General features: G+C 39.6%; 1 protein-coding gene across 2 annotated transcripts in view; it reads left to right on the forward strand.

The window, feature by feature from the left end:
- LOC126178807 (neurofibromin) overlaps positions 1-23,277 on the forward strand; it is a 474,179-nt gene that overhangs the window by 190,267 nt on the left and 260,635 nt on the right. For both annotated transcript variants that reach the window (XM_049924560.1, XM_049924561.1), the window contains 4 exons: positions 19,946-20,079; positions 20,315-20,489; positions 20,567-20,806; positions 20,906-21,097. In XM_049924560.1, coding sequence (XP_049780517.1) covers positions 19,946-20,079; positions 20,315-20,489; positions 20,567-20,806; positions 20,906-21,097 — 741 coding nt within the window. The remainder of the gene's footprint in view (positions 1-19,945; positions 20,080-20,314; positions 20,490-20,566; positions 20,807-20,905; positions 21,098-23,277) is intronic.

The following is a 23,277-nucleotide window of genomic DNA, read 5'->3' on the forward strand; positions in this document are numbered from 1 at the left end:
TGGAACACTGACATTCTAAAGGTCTCAAACATGCTTATGAATATGGCTTTTATAGCACGTATTAGTTACGTAGTGTCATGTACTCATACTACGCATTTAAATCAATGTCTTCTCTTCCTCCTCCCTTCCCCGCCCAGTATTTTTCTGTCTGACATTCATAAATTAGACAAGTTATACAAGAAATTTATGCATTTTCTGTATTGTCTTATTGTTGTACTCCTGTTTAGGCTCTCTTTTCATTTAGTCATTTCTTCTCATGTGTTTATAACTTAATTGTGAGTGACAGACTTCTTCTGTTACTCTTCCACATTTAATTTTTTTCACATTTGATTATTCTGGGAAAGCATTTGCTGTTGTGTAAAGCACAAGATAATTGCACACTTGACCTATGTGTTGTTGTAACTATGCCATGTAGAACACTGTTTTCTGTTGAACATATGCATTTTCTGTACATGTGTTTCTTTGATACATTATTTTTCTTTTTTTGCTAGTGATTTGCCTTAATAAACAATTATGGTTATGACTGACACAGTCATCACTCTCTTACCTGATTCAGTAGATAGCACATTATATTCTTCCACATTTAATATTCCTCCTTTATAAGTCTTAGAGAGTAGACGCAATTCTGTAAATAATTATTATGTGATATAGAACCTCTATCCTCTATTGAAAGTTGACTTCTCATGTAGTACTCATGTTCATTTGCTGTATTATTTATTCTTCTTCACGCCTTATGTTTTAAGGGAATCATTGCACACTGTCTGTTAATTCTTTATCTGATTTGGTAGGTGGCATGTGACTTCCCTTCTTCAGTTCACAGTGCGAGTAAAATGCCTGTTCAGGTACTTGTACATTTCTCCATGTTACATGTAAAAATTTGTAACTTTTCTTATATGCTGCATTTAATCCACATTATTCGTCATGCCATAAAACAATACATCTGAGTTATCTGCCCTTCCATTTTACTTGAATGAATGGTGTCTGTTCCTTCAAAAGAACAGACCCCACACAGATCCCACTGCTGTGAAACACTGTATGTAAATTGAAGGGAGGTCACTGCTATCAGCTGCAGCGGGACATTAAGTGGAATCAACAGCCAAGAGTGAAAATGTGTACTGGACTGGGATTCAAACCCGGGACCAGGAATATAATGGACAGGGCCCGGGAATAGGTGGTGCTCAGTGGGAGTGTGGATCAGCCTTGAGGCATACTGAGATAGTTCATGTAGTTGTGAGAACGTTCTGTCCTGGATGGCGTAGTGGTTACTGCATCTGCGTAGTAAGCAGGAGATCCCGGGTTCAAATCCCAGTGCACTTGGTCAAAGCATAAAATGCAGAGTGGAGCTATGTGCTCTTCTGTAAAGTTATACAACACATTTTTGCTCATCACCACTGATTCCGCTTAATGTCCTGCTGCAGTCGGTAGCAGTGATTCCCCATCAATTTACATATAGTGTTTCACAGCTGCGGGATCTGTGTGAGTTCTGTTCTTTCGAAGGAACAGACACCGTGCACTCAAACAATTGATAAGCCTGGCTGGGCAATGAGTCCACTTTTTTCAGTGTGAATTTATGAATACGTTTGACCTCCTGTGTGAATCTCTAAGTAGCAAACATGAGTATAATGGACAGGGACTGCGGATAGGTGGCACTCGGTGGGAGTGTGGATTGGCCCTGAAGTGTACTGAGATAGTCCATGCAGTTGCAGTGGTTACCACACTTGCCTAGTAAGCAGGAGATCCGAGTTTGAATCCTAGTCCGGTACATATTTTCGCTCATCGCCGCTGGTTCCACTTAATGTCCTGCTGCAGCTGAGAGCATTAATCCCCCTTCAATTTACCTTCCTTTTTAATCGTGCCTCAGCTATTCCTCTCATTACCCCAAGGAAGTTGGTTTCAAAAGTTAGGGCATTGTATGTACTTTTATAAGTGTCTATTGGAAGTAGTGACATGTCTCTTGAAGGAGAGTACTTTTCATCATTTGATCTCACAATTTTATAATTCATCTAATACGTGTGTGAATATTCATTTCTTTAATGATATGGTTATAATAGAAGGAAACATTCCACGAAGGAAAAATATACCTAAAAACAAAGATGATGTGACTTACCAAATGAAAGTGCTGGCAGGTCGACAGACACACAAACGAACACAAACATACACACAAAATTCAAGATTTCGCAACAAACTGTTGCCTCATCAGGAAAGAGGGAAGGAGAGGGAACGACGAAAGGATGTGGGTTTTAAGGGAGAGGGTAAGGAGTCATTCCAGTCCCGGGAGCGGAAAGACTTACCTTAGGGGGAAAAAAGGACGGGTATACACTCGCACACACACACATATCCATCCACACATATACAGACACAAGCAGACATATTTAAAGACAAAGAGTTTGGGCAGAGATGTCAGTCGAGGCAGAAGTGCAGAGGCAAAGATGTTGTAGAATGACAGGTGAGGTATGAATGGCGGCAACTTGAAATTAGCGGAGATTGAGGCCTGGTGGATAACGGGAAGAGAGGATATATTGAAGAGCAAGTTCCCATCTCTGGAGTTCGGATAGGTTGGTGTTAGTAGGAAGTATCCAGATAACCCGGACGGTGTAACACTGCGCCAAGATGTGCTGGTCGTGCACCAAGGCATGTTTAGCCACAGGGTGATCCTCATTACCAACAAACACTGTCTGCCTGTGTCCATTCATGCGAATGGACAGTTTGTTGCTGGTCATTCCCACATAGAACGCATCACAGTGTAGGCAGGTCAGTTAGTAGATCAAGTGGGTGCTTTCACACGTGGCTCTGCCTTTGATTGTGTACACCTTCCAGGTTACAGGACTGGAGTAGGTGGTGGTGGGAGGGTGCATGGGACAGGTTTTACACCGGGGGCGGTTACAAGGGTAGGAGCCAGAGGGTAGGGAAGGTGGTTTGGGGATTTCATAGGGATGAACTAAGAGGTTACGAAGGTTAGGTGGACGGCGGAAAGACACTCTTGGTGGAGTGGGGAGGATTTCATGAAGGATGGATCTCATTTCAGGGCAGGATTTGAGGAAGTCGTATCCCTGCTGGAGAGCCACATTCAGAATCTGATCCAGTCCTGGAAAGTATCCTGTCACAAGTGGGGCACTTTTGTGGTTCTTCTGTGGGAGGTTCTGGGTTTGAGGATGAGGAAGTGGCTCTGGTTATTTGCTTCTGTACCAGGTCGGGAGGGTAGTTGCGGGATGCGAAAGCTGTTGTCAGGTTGTTGGTGTAATGGTTCAGGGATTCCGGACTGGAGCAGATTCGTTTGCCACGAAGACCTAGGCTGTAGGGAAGGGACCGTTTGATGTGGAATGGGTGGCAGCTGTTGTAATGGAGGTACTGTTGCTTGTTGGTGGGTTTGGTGTGGATGGACGTGTGAAGCTGGCCATTGGACAGGTGAAGGTCAACATCAAGGAAAGTGGCATGGGATTTGGAGTAGGACCAGGTGAATCTGATTGAACCAAAGGAGTTGAGGTTGGAGAGGAAATTCTGGAGTTCTTCTTCACTGTGAGTCCAGATCATGAAGATGTCATCAATAAATCTGTACCAAACTTTGGGTTGGCAGGCCTGGGTAACCAAGAAGGCTTCCTCTAAGCGACCCATGAATAGGTTGGCGTACGAGGGGGCCATCCTGGTACCCATGGCTGTTCCCTTTAATTGTTGGTATGTCTGGTTTTCAAAAGTGAAGAAGTTGTGGGTCAGGATGAAACTGGCTAAGGTAATGAGGAAAGAGGTTTTAGGTAGGGTGGCAGGTGATCGGCGTGAAAGGAAGTGCTCCATCACAGCGAGGCCCTGGACGTGCGGGATATTTGTGTATAAGGAAGTGGCATCAATGGTTACAAGGATGGTTTCTGGGGGTAATGGATTGGGTAAGGATTCCAGGCGTTCGAGAAAGTGGTTGGTGTCTTTGATGAAGGATGGGAGACTGCATGTAATGGGTTGAAGGTGTTGATCTACGTAGGCAGAGATACGTTCTGTGGGGGCTTGGTAACCAGCTACAATGGGGCGGCCGGGATGATTGGGTTTGTGAATTTTAGGAAGAAGGTAGAAGGTAGGGGTGCGGGGTGTCGGTGGGGTCAGGAGGTTGATGGAGTCAGGTGAAAGGTTTTGTAGGGGGCCTAAGGTTCTGAGGATTCCTTGAAGCTCTGCCTGGACATCAGGAATGGGATCACCTTGGCAAACTTTGTATGTGGTGTTGTCTGAAAGTTGACGCAGTCCCTCAGCCACATACTCCCGACGATCAAGTACCACGGTCGTGAAACCCTTGTCCGCCGGAAGAATGACGATGGACCGGTCAGCCTTCAGATCACGGATAGCCTGGGCTTCAGCAGTGGTGATGTTGGGAGTAGGATTAAGGTTTTTTAAGAAGGATTGAGAGGCAAGGCTGAAAGTCAGAAATTCCTGGAAGGTTTGGAGAGGGTGATTTTGTGGAAGAGGAGGTGGGTCCCGCTGTGACGGAGGACGGAACTGTTCCAGGCAGGGTTCAATTTGGATAGTGTCTTGGGGAGTTGGATCATTAGGGGTAGGATTAGGATCATTTTTCTTCGTGGAGTGATACTTCCAGCAGAGAGTACGAGTGTAGGACAGTAAATCTTTGACGAGGGCTGTTTGGTTGAATCTGGGAGTGGGGCTGAAGGTGAGGCCTTTGGATAGGACAGAGGTTTCGGGTTGGGAGAGAGGTTTGGAGGAAAGGTTAACTACTGAATTAGGGTGTTGTGGTGCCAGATTGTGTTGATCGGAATTTTGAGGTTTTGGAGGGAGTGGAGCTGGAAGTGGGAGATTGAGTAGATGGGAGAGACTGGGTTTGTGTGCAATGAGAGGTGGTTGAGGTTTGCTGGAAAGGTTGTGAAAGGTGAGTGAGTTGCCTTTCCGGAGGTGGGAAACCAGGAGATTGGATAGTTTTTTGAGGTGAAGGGTGGCATGTTGTTCTAATTGGCGGTTGGCCTGTAGGAGGATGCTCTGAATAGCCGGTGTGGATGTGGGAGAAGAAAGATTGAGGACTTTTATTAAGGATAGGAGTTGACGGGTGTGTTCATTGGCTGAGTTGATGTGTAGGTGAAGGATTAGGTGGGTGAGGGCAATGGATTGTTCAGTTTGGAACAAACCCAGAACCTCCCACAGAAGAACCACAAAAGTGCCCCACTTGTGACAGGATACTTTCCGGGACTGGATCAGATTCTGAATGTGGCTCTCCAGCAGGGATACGACTTCCTCAAATCCTGCCCTGAAATGAGATCCATCCTTCATGAAATCCTCCCCACTCCACCAAGAGTGTCTTTCCGCCGTTCACCTAACCTTCGTAACCTCTTAGTTCATCCCTATGAAATCCCCAAACCACCTTCCCTACCCTCTGGCTCCTACCCTTGTAACCGCCCCCGGTGTAAAACCTGTCCCATGCACCCTCCCACCACCACCTACTCCAGTCCTGTAACCCGGAAGGTGTACACAATCAAAGGCAGAGCCATGTGTGAAAGCACCCACTTGATCTACCAACTGACCTGCCTACACTGTGATGCGTTCTATGTGGGAATGACCAGCAACAAACTGTCCATTCGCATGAATGGACACAGGCAGACAGTGTTTGTTGGTAATGAGGATCACCCTGTGGCTAAACATGCCTTGGTGCACGACCAGCACATCTTGGCGCAGTGTTACACCGTCCGGGTTATCTGGATACTTCCTACTAACACCAACCTATCCGAACTCTGGAGATGGGAACTTGCTCTTCAATATATCCTCTCTTCCCGTTATCCACCAGGCCTCAATCTCCGCTAATTTCAAGTTGCCGCCACTCATACCTCACCTGTCATTCTACAACATCTTTGCCTCTGCACTTCTGCCTCGACTGACATCTCTGCCCAAACTCTTTGTCTTTAAATATGTCTGCTTGTGTCTGTATATGTGTGGATGGATATGTGTGTGTGTGCGAGTGTATACCCGTCCTTTTTTCCCCCTAAGGTAAGTCTTTCCGCTCCCGGGACTGGAATGACTCCTTACCCTCTCCCTTAAAACCCACATCCTTTCGTCTTTCCCTCTCCTTCCCACTTTCCTGATGAGGCAACAGTTTGTTGCGAAAGCTTGAATTTTGTGTGTATGTTTGTGTTCGTTTGTGTGTCTGTCGACCTGCCAGCACTTTCATTTGGTAAGTCACATCATCTTTGTTTTTAGGTATTTTCATTTCTTTAGATATGATGAAGAGCTATTGCTATTTATCACCACTTAATTAAAGTGTTACAGCAGCTCTGTCAGAAATGATAGCAGGGAAATAAAGTACAAACTGTGTTAAAGAAAGTTAGGATAACAGTAATGGAAATTACTTGCCGGAACAATACATAAAATAAGGGAAAGGTAATCAGTCATCTGTAGTGGATTGATGTGTGGAGCACAGTGACACATAACAAAAAACAGCATTCACACTTGCTTACAAGCACTAGCTCTTTTTCAGGAATAATACACATACAATCACACAGACACCCAAACGCGCAATCTCATGGGCACAGCAAGACTCAAATTAAGTAATCATAGTTATGGCTACAAAAATGTTATGTAATAGTAGCATAGTAAAAATATTGATAAGTTTATGTCATCTTAAACTTGGATAACTATAGAGGTCAAGAAAAACGAAAATGTGAAACAAAGCAAATCTTCAAGAAAATGTACACTTGGTCCGAGCCGAAAATGCAGAACAGAGCTATGTACTCTTCAAGAAAGTTATACAACAAGATTCCATCTGACATAAAGCAAGAATTAGAATTTGGGAATTCCAACCCCAATCTTTCTAAAAATAACAATATCTAAATTCCGAGTTCCATTAACTACATGACAAATAGCAGTGTTCATTGTAAAGCTGCTTGGCAAGTAGTAATGTACTGTAACCAGGAACCAGTATTTAAAGGAGCAGGTGTGTATTTTCTGTGAAAAACACCATTGTAATCAAATAAATATGAAGCAAATATGAAGCTACTGATAAGAGATGGACAGTAGCTATTTAGCATAACTGAGGAATCAGCAATTTTCTTTCTAGTTTACGTGATTTAATTTAGTCTGTACATAAGCATGAATAGCATTAAGCAATATAGTAATACTTTATTGTTATTATTGTACACAGATTAAGTTTGTATAATTTGCTTGCCTTTTGTTAATCTATATTTAGCTCATTCCACATCTCTGAAAGCTGTCCTTCTCAATGGGGTCTGTGAAACCCAGTGAATGGATGAGAGAATGAATGATCACATCCCTACATCACTTGATATGGAATCACCAATGGTCTTGATGATTCTTGTGGTCATGTTATTAGCACTCATGTAGTTTCCACAAATCATGTTTCATCCAGGCTTGACTAACATCTGATGCCATTATACAAGAATTTTTGTGTATATTACTGGTATTGCATGAAGTCTTTTCTTTACTATAAAGTTTTGTCTTTTAAATACACAGCATACAAACAGATCAAAGTGGAGTCACAGATAGGGGAATGACTTACTTTTTTTTTCAAATTTTCTGCAACTTTGGCTCAGTGGTTAAATGGATCAGTGGATCAGTCCGCACTGTGCTCCAGAGTCCGTGTTAAACTGTAATTCCACTCACAATTTGGTTGGTAAGTCAGTTTAAAGACCAGAGGAAGGTAAAGGTGTGTCACCTCCAGGAGAGACATTCCTAGTAAAGCACTGTCATGTTCAAAGCAAACTTCCAGTTGATAACAGGTTTACCTTGGCAAACAATTAGCTCTTCTGGCACCCTGTGGTTTACTTCATATTCAGTGAATACTGCTTTGTTGTATGGGTTCAGCATGGGTGTGAGGTTTTAGTTTATTTCTTATAAAAGGTTATTACCTTTTCTTAAGTTACATTCCTCAATATGTAAATTTATGCCACTTACACCTTGTAGACATTCGACTCTTTGACAACCATATTTGAATATTTTGTGGTCAGTTTGCATGTATAATTCATGGCTGCCTTCTATTCTCAATTTTACCCTTGAACCAAGTTGCAGAAGTAATAATTGCCTGGCTATCTTGGCTTCAGAGTCCTTTTCTCCATTACAATGCCTGTGTCAGCGTGAAAAGTCACTTGGAATACCAGCTACTTTTCAATTATCTCCAACTTTTTTTCTTTGCAATATATATATTAAACTTTCATTACAATGTGTAGTTTTGCATCACATTTTACAGCTACTGTTAACTCCAAGCTATGCAGCATGAGCAGTTACAATATCTGTTGTACATCAGAGCTGTCAAGTATCCGACTTCACTTCATAGAGACATCAGCAGTAATGTCTCTGGCTCCTGGGAGTTCCATGGACTGGAGCGTATTCCCTAGGCTGGATGTCAGTGGCATGGAGTAATCACGCACTGCAGGAGTGGCTTAACACACCGTAATATCACTGTCCATCACCCCATTTCACAGATATGTTGTGTTCCCCCCAGCATATGGTACATGCACAGAGAATACAAAAAAATCTGTGCACAGAAGGCAGATCACAAATGTACACTAAAGTAACAAGAACATTCCTTTTTACAAACCACGGACGTCATTTGTTGGATTGGAAGATCAAAGTCTAACATATCACTTTAAGCCAAAGCAATCTGTTACACCTCACTATCCCCCTGTGGTCAGAAAAATTCTATTTACACACTAATGTTCTTCATACCCTCTGATTCTCTTTTAAATTTATTATCAAGAATGTGTCTGCTATACACAAATAAGACTGTCCATCAAGTACTTTACATCTTGAACTACTAATTGCTCATCCTGGTTACTCTTGAAACAGGTAAGTGAGTCTTTGATATAGAAAACTAATCCTGGTAAAACTAATCCTGGTATCCACTAGTCCACAGAAAATGCTAAAAGAAATAATTGCTTAAAGTAAAACCCCTCTCCATAAGAACATTTACAAACCCATCTATTTAATTCAGTATTTTTATCAAAAATGTATTACATTCCGAATCACTAAGACCTAACCTAGCTTATGATTAGCTACTAAGTCAGGATCATGCAAAAGTGTAATTATAAATTTGTACCTCTCTTCAACACCTCCTAGTATCTACTCATGTTTGCACTGAGGTCTAAGCAACTAAGTCTAACATGAATGACATTATGTACATAACCATGACTCATTCTCTTGAGGAGTTACAAGCCAAACGGAACTTGAAACTCTTTGTTGCTCATTACTCGATACTCACCCCCACCCTCCCACCCCCCACCCCCACCCCCCATGAACCGTGGACCTTGCCGTTGGTGGGGAGGCTTGCGTGCTTCAGTGATACAGATGGCCATCCGTAGGTGCAACCACAATGGAGGGGTATCTGTTGACAGGCCAGACTAACGTGTGGTTCCTGAAGAAGGGGCAGCAGCCTTTTCAGTAGTTGCAGGGGCAACAGTCTGGATGATTGACTGATCTGTCCTTGTAACACTAACCAAAACGGCCTTGCTGTGCTGGTACTGCGAATGGCTGAAACCAAGGGGAAACTACATCTGTAATTTTTCCTGAGGGCATGCAGCTTTACTGTATGGTTAAATGATGATGGCGTCCTCTCGGGTAATATATTTCGGAGGTAAAGTAGTCCCCCATTCGGATTTTGGGGCGGGGACTACTCAAGAGGACGTTGGTATCAGGAGAAAGAAAACTGGTGTTCTACGGATTGGAGTGTGGAATGTCAGATTCCTTAACCGGGCAGGTAGGTTAGAAATTTTAAAAAGTGAAATGGATAGGTTAAAGTTGGATATAGTGGGAATTAGTGAAGTTCGGTGGCAGGAGGAACAAGACTTTTGGTCAGGTGAATACAGGGTTATAAATACAAAATCAAATAGGGGTAATGCAAGAGTAGGTTTAACAACGAATAAAAAAATAGGAGTGCTGGTAAGCTACTATAAACAGCATAGTGAACACATTATTGTGGCCAAGATAGATACGAAGCCCATGCCTACTACAGTAGTACAAGTTTATATGCCAACTAGCTCTGCAGATGATGAAGAAATTGATAAAATGTATGATGAGATAAAAGAAATTATTCAGTTAGTGAAGGGAGACGAAACTTTAATAGTCATGGGTGACTGGAATTCGATAGTAGGAAAAGGGAGAGAAGGAAACATAGTAGGTGAATATGGAGTGGGGGTAAGAAATGAAAGAGGAAGCCGCCTGGTAGAATTTTGCACAGAGCAAAACTTAATCATAGCTAACACTTGGTTCAAGAATCATGAAAGAAGGTTATATACATGGAAGAAGCCTGGAGATACTAGAAGGTATCAGATAGAATATATAATGGTAAGACAGAGATTTAGGAACCAGGTTTTAAATTGTAAGACATTTCCAGGGGCAGATGTGGACTCTGACCACAATCTATTGGTTGTGAGCTGTAGATTAAAACTGAAGAAACTGCAAAAAGGTGGGAATTTAAGGAGATGGGACCTAGATAAACTGACTAAACCAGAGGTTGTACACAGTTTCAGGGAAAGCATAAGGGAACAATTGACAGGAATGGGGGAAAGAAATACAGTAGAAGAAGAATGGGTAGCTTTGAGGGATGAAGTAGTCAAGGCAGCAGAGGATCAAGTAGGTAAAAATATGAGGGCTAGTAGAAATCCTTGAGTAATAGAAGAAATATTGAATTTAATTGATGAAAGGAGAAAATATAAAAATGCAGTAAATAAAGCATGCAAAAAGGAATACAAAGTCTCAAAATTGAGATCGACAGGAAGTGCAAAATGGTTAAGCAGGGATGGTTGGAGGACAGATATAAGGATGTAGAGGCTTATCTCACTAGGGGTAAGATAGATACTGCCTACAGGAAAATTAAAGAGACCTTTGGAGAAAAGAGAACCACTTGTATGAATATCAAGAGCTCAGATGGAAACCCAGTTCTAAGCAAAGAAGGGAAAGCAGAAAGGTGGAAGGAGTGTATAGAGGGTCTATACAAGGGCGGTGTGCTTGAGGACAATATTATGGAAATGGAAGAGGATTTAGATGAAGATGAATTGGGAGATATGATACTGTGTGAAGAATTTGCCAGAGCACTGAAAGACCTGAGTCGAAGCAAGGCCACAGGAGTTAACAACATTCCATTAGAACTACTGACAGCCTTGGGAGAGCTAGTCCTGACAAAATTCTACTATCTGGTGAGCAAGATGTATGAGACAGGCGAAATACCCTCAGACTTCAAGAAGAATATAATAATTCCAATCCCAAAGAAAGCAGGTGTTGACAAATGTAAAAATTACCGAACTATGAGTTTAATAAGTCACAGCTGCAAAATACTAACGCGAATTCTTTACAGACAAATGGAAAAAATTGTAGAAGCTGACCTCGAGGAAGATCAGTTTGGATTCCGTAGAAATATCGGAACACATTAGGCAATACTGACCTTACAACTGATCTTAGAAGAAAGATTAAGTGAAGGCAAGCCTACGTTCCTAGCATTTGTAGACTTAGAAAAAGCTTTTGATAGTGTTGACTGAAATACTTTCTTTCAAATTCTGAAGGTGGCAGGGGTAAAATACAGGGAGCGAAAGGCTATTTACAATTTGTACAGAAACCAGATGGCAGTTATAAGAGTCGAGGGGTATGAAAGGGAAGCAGTGGTTGGGAAGTGAGTGAAACAGGGTCGTAGCCTCTCCCCGATGTTATTCAATCTGTATATTGAGCAAGCAGTAAAGGAAACAAAAGAAAAGAAGTGCAGTAGGTATTAAAATGCATGGAGAAGAAATAAAAACTTTGAGGTTCGCTGATGACATTGTAATTCTGTCAGAGACAGCAAAGGACTTGGATAAGCAGTTGAACGGAATGGATGGTGTCTTGAAAGGAGGATATAAGATGAACATCAACAAAAGCAAAACGAGGATAGTGGAATGTAGTAGAATTAAGTCGGTGATGCTGAGGGAACTAGATTAGGAAATGAGACACTTAAAGTAGTAAAGGAGATTTGCTATTTGGGGAGCAAAATAACTGATGATGGTCGAAGTAGAGAGGTTTTAAAATGAAGACTGGCAATGGCAAAGAAAGTGTTTCTGAAGAAGAGAAATTTGTTAACATCGAGCATAGATTTAAGTGTCAGGAAGTCGTTTCTGAAAGTATTTGTATGGAGTGTAGCCATGTATGGAAGTGAAACATGGACAATAAATAGTTTGGACAAGAAGAGAATAGAAGCTTTCGAAATGTGGTGCTACAGAAGAATGCTGAAGATTAGATGGGTAGATCACATAACTAATGAGGAAGTATTGAATAGGATTGGGGAGAAGAGAAGTTTGTGGCACAACTTGACCAGAAGAAGGGATCGGTTGGTAGGACATGTTCTGAGGCATCAAGGGATCACTAATTTAGTATTGGAGGGCAGCGTGTAGGGTAAAAATCGTAGGGGGAGACCAAGATATGAATACACTAAGCAGATTCAGAAAGATGTAGGTTGCAGTAGGTACTGGGAGATGAAGAAGCTTGTACAAGATAGAGTAGCATGGAGAGCTGCATCAAACCAGTCTCAGGACTGAAGACCACAACAACAACACCCGATACTCATGTTCCCTGCTCCTTATGTAGACAACGAAACTCAGGCATGCATTTGCTTCTTTATTTAATCCAGGTAAATTCTTCTACCTTACCCTTTTGGAGTAAGCCTTTGAATAACAACAGCATCCAACCATTGTGAGATGTTGAACACATGACTTAATGCAGAAAAATACTTCCAACACAATCCTAAATTGTTATGCCAATACTGTTCCTTAACTTTCTACCCTACAACCATTTTTCTGTTCTCAAGATAGCTCGCTCGCTTTTATAGCTTGGACTGACTTCTTGGACTACCTAGCTTACCTCGTCTTTAATTCCCAAAGTGGATATCTACACTCTCTTTCTGCTGGCAAATGTGACAAAGCTAACATCTAGCACCTATAAGTATGAATAAATAGGTATTGCTTAATATGCTGTTTATCATTATATTTTTTAATAGCAGTTGGTTATTGTGTAGGTCTTTTGCTTCCTTAACATCTGCTTTTACTGGTAAATTGCAATGGTAAATTTAAATGATTCTCAATATTTCCTAGATTCCTATGTTCATTTCTTCTTGTCAGTGATGTTGCAAAAGGTCATGTCGTTACTGTGCAGTGAACATTATGTGCACTTATCTTTGAATAATATCATCCGATGTCCTCCATTTATACATATCACCATTAAAATTTACCTGTTATAAAGAGACATCGAGACACAAGATTTTTGATATGTTGTCACACAGTATCTACCTATTCATCAAATTTAAAGAAGGTAGAAGCAATTGCATCCTTGTGCTGGATGGAATTTAAAAAAGAAAAATTATGCTCATGTAGTCTAAGGAAGTTAAAAGAATCTAAAATTAATTAATGTGATAGGTCCTGCTAGGAATTTAGTCTTAAGCTGTTGTGTGTCTATCAGTTTTGCATTATACAAACCTTTTTCTTGTCTGTCCTGTGGAGGGATCCACGAGAAATACAGTTCCTTTAAGTGCCCTTCCACTTGCTTACTTAATTCCACGCAAACAGGCCATGAAGGCCCAATGGTACCGACCAGCCGCCATGCCATCCTCAGCCCACAGGCATCACTGGATGTGGATATGGAGGGGCCTGTGGTCAGCACACTGCTCTCACGGCCGTATGTCAGTTTATGAGACCAGAGCCGCTACTTCTCAATCAAGTAGCTCCTCAGTTTGCCTCACAAGGACTGAGAATTTGTGCATTTTTGTCCAAGTAGAATATTTTAAGTGGTTCCCCTATAAACTTTTTGCACATGGCATGTACTGGGGAAAGTCCAGTCAACAAACACATCTTTTGACTATTGGAATTCAGGAATCATTTGTACCCAAATATTGATCGTTTTGGGACAACATGTGTGACACAGTCGACCAATATCCTTCATTTTAAACTACAGGGCTATTACAAATGATTGAAGCGATTTCATAAATTCACTGTAGCTCCATTCATTGACATATGGTCACGACACACTACAGATACGTAGAAAAACTCATAAAGTTTTGTTCGGCTGAAGCTGCACTTCAGGTTTCTGCCGTCAGAGCGCTCGAGAGCGCAGTGAGACGAAATGGCGACAGGAGCCGAGAAAGCGTATGTCATGCTTGAAATGCACTCACATCAGTCAGTCATAACAGTGCAACGACACTTCAGGACGAAGTTCAACAAAGATCCACCAACTGCTAACTCCATTCGGTGATGATATGTGCAGTTTAAAGCTTCTGGATGCCTCTGTAAGGGGAAATCAACGGGTCGGCCTGCAGTGAGCGAAGAAACGGTTGAAGGCGAGCGGGAAAGTTTCACGCGTAGCCCGCGGAAAATTGGCTCATGCCACAACTGGAGACCGACAGCGCCAACTTCATCTTTTAACAGGATGGTGCTCCACCGCACTTCCATCATGATGTTCAGAATTTCTTAAACAGGAGATTGGAAAACCGATGGATCGGTCGTGGTGGAGATCATGATCAGCAATTCATGTCATGGCCTCCACGCTCTCCCGACTTAACCCCATGCGATTTCTTTCTGTGGGGTTATGTGAAAGATTCAGTGTTTAAACCTCCTCTACCAAGAAACATGCCAGAACTGTGAGCTCACATCAACGATGCTTTCGAACTCATTGATGGGGACATGCTGCGCCGAGTGTGGGAGGAACTTGATTATCGGCTTGATGTCTGCCGAATCACTAAAGGGGCACATATCGAACATTTGTGAATGCCTAAAAATACTTTTTGAGTTTTTGTATGTGTGTGCAAAGCATTTTGAAAATATCTCAAATAATAAAGTTATTGTAGAGCTGTGAATTCGCTTCAATCATTTGTAATAACCCTGTATATGTGGAAGTTGTCCCAAGAAGTAAATTCCTCAGTATGTACAATTCCCCACCCACCTGCACCACATTCTGAGTAAGTGACCAGAAAATCTATCTTTTTTAATACTTACACCATTTATGTAGTGACCTGGAGAATACTATTAGAAAATAAGAGGGGTGCACCTCCCCATCTGGTTTATACTTTGGAAATCATTTGGACAAGTTTGTCACATTTCCTATTTGTAATTCCTCAAGCAATTCATCTAATAGGCCATTACTGGGACTGGCTTTCTTTCTGTTTAATTTCTTTTCGTGAGTACATCTGTATGGTCTGTTTGCGTCTCTAGTTTATGGTCATGGTAGATTATCAATTTTACCCTCTAGCACCTGAAACCAGTTGCAGAAGTGACTGTTGCCCAAGTAACTTCTCTTCAGACTCCGTTTCCTCTGTTTCGATACCTTTGGCAGCCTGAAAAGTTACTTAGAAAATGAGCAACCATTCAATGATTGTGAACACTTCTTCTTGCAGTACTAATGTTAAACTTCCGTTACAACATGCACATTGCATTTTACAGCTAGTTACAACTTCAAGCTATACGGCATGAGCAATTACAACATCTCTTGTGCATCAGAGCTGTCAAGCATTGACTGACTTCACTTCCTAGAGATGTCAGCAGCAATGTATCCAACTCCTGGTGGTTCCATAGACCAGAGTGTATCTCCTAGGTGGGACATCAGTAGCATGCAACAATGGTTAGCTTCAGCAGGGTCTCAGCACGCCGTGATATCATCATCTGATGCCCCATTTTGCATATACTATTTATTCATCCCAGCACACGGACCTGCCCAGAGAATACTAAAAATTCTGTACACCCAAGACGGATCGCAAACTTACTCTAAACTAACAAGAAAATTCCTTTTTAAAAATCACAGACATCATTCATCGGATTGAAAGGTCAGGGTATGACGTATCACTTCAAGCCAAAGCAATATGTTACTCCTCAATGTTTGAATACCTTAAGTCATCAGAGAGTAGCAAGATCTTTATTTACTTAAATTTCCAGTACCCCACTTACAACTGTTTAATCTTCTACAGTAGGCATCTTTCATTTTCCTTTTTGTGGGCAATCTTGTTACTGTCTTCTTAAAACCATTAGCCGGCCGGAGTGGCTGAGCGGTTCTAGGCACTACAGTCTGGAACCGCACGATGGCTACGGTTGCAGGTTCGAATCCTGCCTCAGGCATGGATGTGTGTGATGTCCTTAGGTCAGTTAGGTTTAAGTAGTTCTAAGTTCTAGGGGACTGGTACCACAGCAGTTAAGTCCCATAGTGCTCAGAGCCATTTGAAACAAAACCAGTAACCCATAAGTTTTATTTAAGGTATGTTTCTTGTGCTGTCTTAGTAACAAATTGACGTCAGTACTCCCTTCTGGTTACATGAAGAACATTCCTGTAGCTAACCAGTACTATTCTCAAATTTAATTAATTTGCTAGTTTTTTTTCTTGGCCAGAGTTGTTTGTCATTGATAAGTGATTCCCTCAAATAAAGTCCATTTCACTCTCCATCTTTGCGGTTCCATCTACTGCAAAATTTATTTTATTCACAATTAGCGATCTGCTCCACTACACATGAGTAGCACTAAATATCTATGGCTGGATGGTGTGGTGTAGTGGTTATTTTGTTTTTGTACCCTTACACAAATTTATGAATTAAATTCAGAGGATGACATTAGGTAACTGAATATCACCACTTTCATATAAGTGGAATGATTTAAGCTATGTATGCCAGGAAAGTTCTCAGGAAACATGAATGTTATCTTTTCCATGTGCAAGTGGCATGTGGAGTGAGATCTCATGACAATGATGGGAGTACATCATGATTTAATTAATCTGTTTACAACCAATGTAAATATTGTATGAGAATCGTGAGTAGATGTGCGTGTGGTTGGATAAGTTGTTTAATTTGTAGCATATCATGTTTCAGAGGCCGGTTGGGTGGATCGTAACCAAAGGCCACAAAGAAAATAAAAGAAAGGAAAAAAGTCCACACATGATTTAAATATATCGCGTGTAAAGCTTAGTAGGCAGTAAATCTTTGTTGCGGTCCCTTCAGTGGTAGGTTTTCCTCCCTGCCATCCAAAGAATCATGTCTTCATAAACGTTTGATTCAAGGAAAGCAGATATCTGGATGTTGAGTAATCTGCTGCGCTGCTGAAAAACTTTCTGTATGTAAATCAGGTGAAGTTGCACCCCATGCTGAGGCAGTGTTTTTTGGAGAATGTTTCAGTTAGCTAAAAACTAAAGACTTTGTAGTGGCATATGTTTTTACTGTGAAGTTGTTCTCAAAATATTGCAGGGAACTAGTCAGTAAAAGTATTAGATTCTTTAGTATTTTGTAGTCTCGCATCATGGCTCGATGATGAAATGGTTATATTTTTGTTATTGGTCATATTTGTTACGAAATTTGGAAGTTAAGTAAGTCACTGGTCATTGTTTGAAGAATTTGCAGTGAATTATGAGTGCAGATTGTGGTTGCTAATCTGAGGGAAGCAGATTTTGAAGGTCTGATAATCTTGCCTTCTTTCAGAATTCATCCCCTGACCATATGTAGCAGCATTTTGAAAATTTCTGCAGTCGTCCAAAGCGATTTCTGAATTCCATTCCTTCTGCTGTTTTTAAGGTGTGGGGAAGATTGTGTTCATGGCTCTTTCCTTCTTTTAGAAGCTCACAAATGCACCAATATTGATGAGCAATGCTGCTACCTTTTGGTTGATGCACTTTAGATGATTGCAAAATGCCTGTATCTCTTTCTCACCAGTGGAGGTTTGTTTACCAGTCTTATGTATCATTTGAAAGTGTCCACAAAAGCAATGTCTGAATACGTTAAGCAATGTCTGCACTCAGTATACTGCAGCCAACACGTTCCACCAGTTGTTGATATAACAAAGAAGCAGAGCATTCGTGCATGCTCAGATTGGGGCTGTGATACCACACAAAGCTATGCATCTGAGGAGTCCTACCATTCACCACTAGATGGCAATTGAATCATTTATACAGTGGCAGTGTGCTTTAATTCATCATAATTCAGTCATATTTGCACATAACCTGTATAAATTACATATGCAAATGATTTTTTGAATCAGTCTATCCATTAAAGAAAATCATATCAAAATCCCTGCTGTAGTTCCTGAGGTTACCCAAAACATACAGGTAGGAGTGTGGCAGGCAACTTCAATTTACATGTGTATAGAACAAATGGATTATATGACCATATGTAACAACCCCTCACTGACAAAAACGATAGATGTTGGAAGGATAGTTATGTGAGGAATTAAAGGTGTTACATCATCCATTTAATGCAAGCAATGTTCAGCACTGTCCATTGGCATGTTCAGGAAGTTGTAAATAATTTTAAATAGTGTGTGCTAGATAGAAACATTCCCTTGTTACAAATCACACTCTACTTTTTCCATAAGTAGCATGTGGTTGTGTAAGTCACACCTTTGGCCATTCAGCTACGTAACTTCCAGTTCCAGTAGTTCTGAAGTCTATAGTTTGAGCTCGAGCTGTGGCCACGAAGATGTTTAAAATCACAGTCACCAGTTCTTGAACGTAACATTTACTACAAATAATGCCGTATTGAAACCTTCACTTTTCATGGAAGCTCTTTAGTAATTTCCTTTAAATTGTTGGGAGTCATCGTATAGAATATATAAAATAAGCAATGGTTTGGCAATGTTATTTAACAAACTTCGTCAGTGCTTTGTAAGTAGAACTAAGTGTCAGTTTTGTACAATTCTCATTTCAGATTCAGTATTATTATATGATTTATTGTAGTTTGTTTTTTAGGGAAGCAATTTACAAATGATTGTATGGAAGTACAGGATATTTAATACTGAAATTAATACAGCAACTATAGTCAGAAATTTTCCCTGGTGAATTTGTAATTTAAAGACAACTGCCAAATACCCACAATAATCCATTTCTTTCATAAGAAGTTTAAAGAACTACAGTATTATATTTTGCTACTGCTCTTTATAAAATTTTCTTATATCTTTTCTTACTGTATGGCACCAACACTATACATGGTGGCACAAAACAGCCATTGTAGACCTTCATCCTTCTGCTGATAACAGAATGTCATAGAAATTACAGTAAATATGTATAGTACCCTATTATGAGAAGAGCTTGAGGTTTAAAAGTAGTAGTAGTTCTGTTTTCTCTCAAAAAATACAGTAATTTATGTGGCTGAATACTGTCATAGCAACAATAAAAATGGTCTTCATTTGGATTATGTCTCTAAATAACTGTTAAAAGTGTAACCATAATTAACAAATGTGAGACAAGATGCTAACAATTACAGGAATTACTGCCTCAAATGTTGTATATAAAAAATTATTAGTGTCACTAAATTATTATGAATGATGTTGCTTTAATATTCACAATGGATAATGATCTGTGATTGATCTGTACAAACCTTATATTTGTATGCATGTGTTTTACGATAACAGCAAGGAGTCATGTAATAGGTTCCACATGCAAGAGTAACATACTACGTTGCAAGGAAACTGCATTTAGATGATGTGTGAAAAGCAACTGTATTTGATCTCTCAAGGTGCTCTTCGCTCATATAAGTAGACAAGACCACACATAAATAACCCTTTCTTCTCATCTCTCTGTCACAACTCATACATCCTGCATCTCTGAGCCATCTCCATTGCCTCTTGTATGCCCATTTTATACATTTTCTTCTGCCACTGTCATGTTTTCCACAAGAAGACTCTTTATTTATCACCATTCATCATTTTCCTTTTCTCCTTCTCCTTCTTCTTCTTCTTCTTCTTCTTCTTCTTCCTCTTATGCAAAAGGCTGTGCCTTGTCTCAGCAACAATTCTCTCCAATGTTATGCCGTCCACTTCATTTCTTGATAATTGCTCCAATTTTCTTCTTTCAATAGATATTCGACTATTTTTGTCTTGTCCACCCTTTGTTTTTCTTTCCCAAATTTTTCCCTTCAAATATATCTGTTAAAAAAATTGTGGCGGCTCTGCACATGACCAAGAATTTTTCTCTCTCTTTGTTGAATAATTGCTATTAGGCTTAAAACTATAATAATAAATTCAAATACTTTTCTGTATTTCAGATTTCCTCCACAGTTGCGGAGTATGTGCCATTGTTTATACCAAGTGTTAAGTAAACGTTTCCCGCAAATTCCTCAAAACAATATTGGTGCTGTTGGCACTGTGATATTTCTGAGATTTATAAATCCAGCAATTGGTGAGTTCATTTTTAGTACTTTTTTATTTAACTTTATTTCAGGGTGTCACTTAGAATTAGTATAATTTCTGTCTTTATCTGAAGAATTATTTGTTAGCATATCTGTGGGAATAGCTTGCCATATTAAAAACCAATTTGCACTTTTGTTTTTTATAAGAGAACAGTGAACACATTTTATTCCACAAACTACTTCAAAATTAATGATACCATACTAAAAGTTTTCACACTGTCTCAGTTTCACCACAGGAAATGGGTATTGTGAACAAGCAAGTGCCACCTTCTGTCAAAAGAGGACTCATGCTGATGTCAAAAATACTCCAGAATATTGCAAATCATGTAGAATTCAGCAAGGAGCAACATATGCTTCCTTTCAATGATTTCCTACGTGCTCATTTTGAAATTGGACGAAGGTATATATTTGAAAAGTTATCTATTATTGATATTACTTTATTTTGGTGCACATTGAATAAAACATTATTTTTTTCAGATTTTTCATTCAGATTGCATCAGATTGTGAAACTGTGGACCAGGCATCGCATTCAATGTCTTTCATCAGTGATGCAAATGTACTAGCTTTGCATAGACTGCTTTGGAACCATCAAGAAAGGATCGGTGATTATTTATCAAGCAGCCGTGACCATAAGGCTGTAGGGCGCAGGCCTTTTGATAAAATGGCCACATTGCTAGCTTACCTTGGTCCTCCAGAACATAAACCTATAGATTCACAGTAAGTTTATCTAATTTTAGATAAATACATTTTCATAATATGGCTTCTGGTTGTGAAATTAATTTTTGTTAAATTTAAAGCCTGTATAATGTCGCGTAGTTTGCTTTTTTCTTCATATGCCAGGTGGAGTTCTATTGATATGTCCAGCACAAATTTTGAAGAAATAATGGTCAAGCACAATATGCACGAGAAAGAAGAATTCAAGTCCATAAAATCACTGAATATTTTTTATCAAGCTGGAACCTCAAAGGCTGGATATCCAGTGTTCTACTATATTGCTCGTCGTTACAAGTGAAGTATTCTTCATAATTACAGTATTAAAAATATTCTACTCTGTAAAGCAAGTGATATGGATTGTTTACCTGAAATTTATAAACCATTGCATTTGTGGTACAGCTTCATCTCGGGGATTGGAGTGGTATATCCATAAACCTACAGTCTATCCTTTTCATAATATTGTCATATCCAGTTCCATACTTCAGTTACAATTCAAAATACATTGTGTGTGTGAGTGTTTGTGTGTGTGTGTGTGTGTGTGTGTGTGTGTGTGTGTGTGTGTGTGTAAGGGTGTACCAACATGCAAATAAAAAAATAGCTTTTTATGTCTTGTATGTCTCTATTCTTCTGAAGGAGAAAAATTATGTATTGTTTCAGTTTTAGATAAGTGTCTCCTACAAAAAATGTAGCATATTGCTTTTGTATTTGTTTTCTTCCAGCTTTAATCATTTCTATTCAATCACTATCATCTCGGGGAGACTTTTCTCTCACATGTCGTCAATGGATTCATAAACTTTTTTCTGTTATTACTTACACAATGTCATTATTTTCATGCTATCTATCTTTGTTTCTGATTCATCATTTGAGCTTTATACAACTATTCTCAGAAGGAATTTAATTATTAAATATTAAGATTCACTTGCAGGCCACTGTACTTGTAAACAGTTGTTACAAGCTATTATGGGTCACCCTTCTCTAACATTACCTTTTCTTTCAGTTCCGAAACCTGATTACTAAGTTGGTCTATTTGGTATTGTACCCTGTCCATTTTATTATTGTTTTCAGTTAACTGATCATTGACTGCACCAAATTTGCTATTGTTATCTGTTTTTATTTCTGTTAACTGATCATTAGCTGCACCAAATTTGCTGTCGTCCATCTTCATTTCCTCTAATTTTAATAAAATCAACTGCAAAATATTGGTTTTCACTGTTTTTTTTGCTGACTACACTTTCACTTGGCTTAAACATGTCTTGGCTGGGTCCTACAGCCTTCACATCTACATCATTACTCTTGTCTCTTTTCTTTTTCCTAGCAATCACACAAGTCCACCAGAAATATTAATTTCACAGATAGTTTGTACTTATCCTTCATCATAGTTATCAAGTCCGCTTTCAGTTCATGTGGTCCGCCATTGTTGATGTTATTACGTCACTGTTGATCCGACTTTGTAGGGCAGTCCCCAGGTCTTCTTTCTTCGATTGACTGGAGTTTCCATATATATAAAAGCTAGAAATGACATACATCACTTTTCTTTCTTCTTCTGCAACAGTCAAATCTGTTATCGGTCAACAGATCACGGCTGATGTCTGTACTTGTAATCTTACCCTCCCACACATCGCCATTATATTTCCCCGTTATTTGCAAAACATTCGAAAGCTTTGAGAGACATAAGATATACAAAAGAAGAACTTTTTATGTATATTCATTATCTTGTTGTTGTTGGCTCTAATTATTGTCGTGTCTAGGGGTACATTCTTGAGGCAGTAATTTTATAACATGCGGGTTCCTGAAGGATTTGCCTGGTGCTATGAATATCTTTTTATTTTATCCCATACTTTTATACCGCACCAACTTTACAACTTTCACTTCTACCACATCAAAAATTACATTGTTATTGACAAGTTTAGCAAAACGTCTACTTCCATCTGAGGCATGCCCGCCACTACTTACATTCTGCTGTACTCACAATTTCCAAAGAGTTTACAAAGCAAAACAGTTTACAAACTTTCTTGACTGCAGAAGAATCTTTACCAAATTATATCATTATTGTATAAATAAATCCAGAAATAAATGTGGTAATTAGTGTTAGATTGTGCAAGTAACAATATGAGTTTTAAGTATGCTAGAAATTTTGTAATTTCAAATATTTTTAAAGGAAGAGTGGTTTTAGCTCTTTGTACATATTGACTGTAACACATTAATTTCATTTTATACATTTTAGCCTGAAATATAATAGATTCTAAACAAAATCATATGATAAAGTTCATTCAACAGTCGAGAATGTTCACCTGTACAAGAATTGAGAGTATACGTGGTATCGGTGATTTCTATTAGTAATGTTAGAGGAGGGTGACCCATTATAAAGTGATTGCTGTGATGAAGTTGTTGAATATTTCTTGTATCAGCATTGTCATTTATATCATTTCATCAATTCAAATATGTAAGTGTGACTATTGTCAGCTCTTTTTACA

This window comes from Schistocerca cancellata, chromosome 1 (assembly GCF_023864275.1).
Source record: "Schistocerca cancellata isolate TAMUIC-IGC-003103 chromosome 1, iqSchCanc2.1, whole genome shotgun sequence".
Taxonomy (NCBI): domain Eukaryota; kingdom Metazoa; phylum Arthropoda; class Insecta; order Orthoptera; family Acrididae; genus Schistocerca; species Schistocerca cancellata.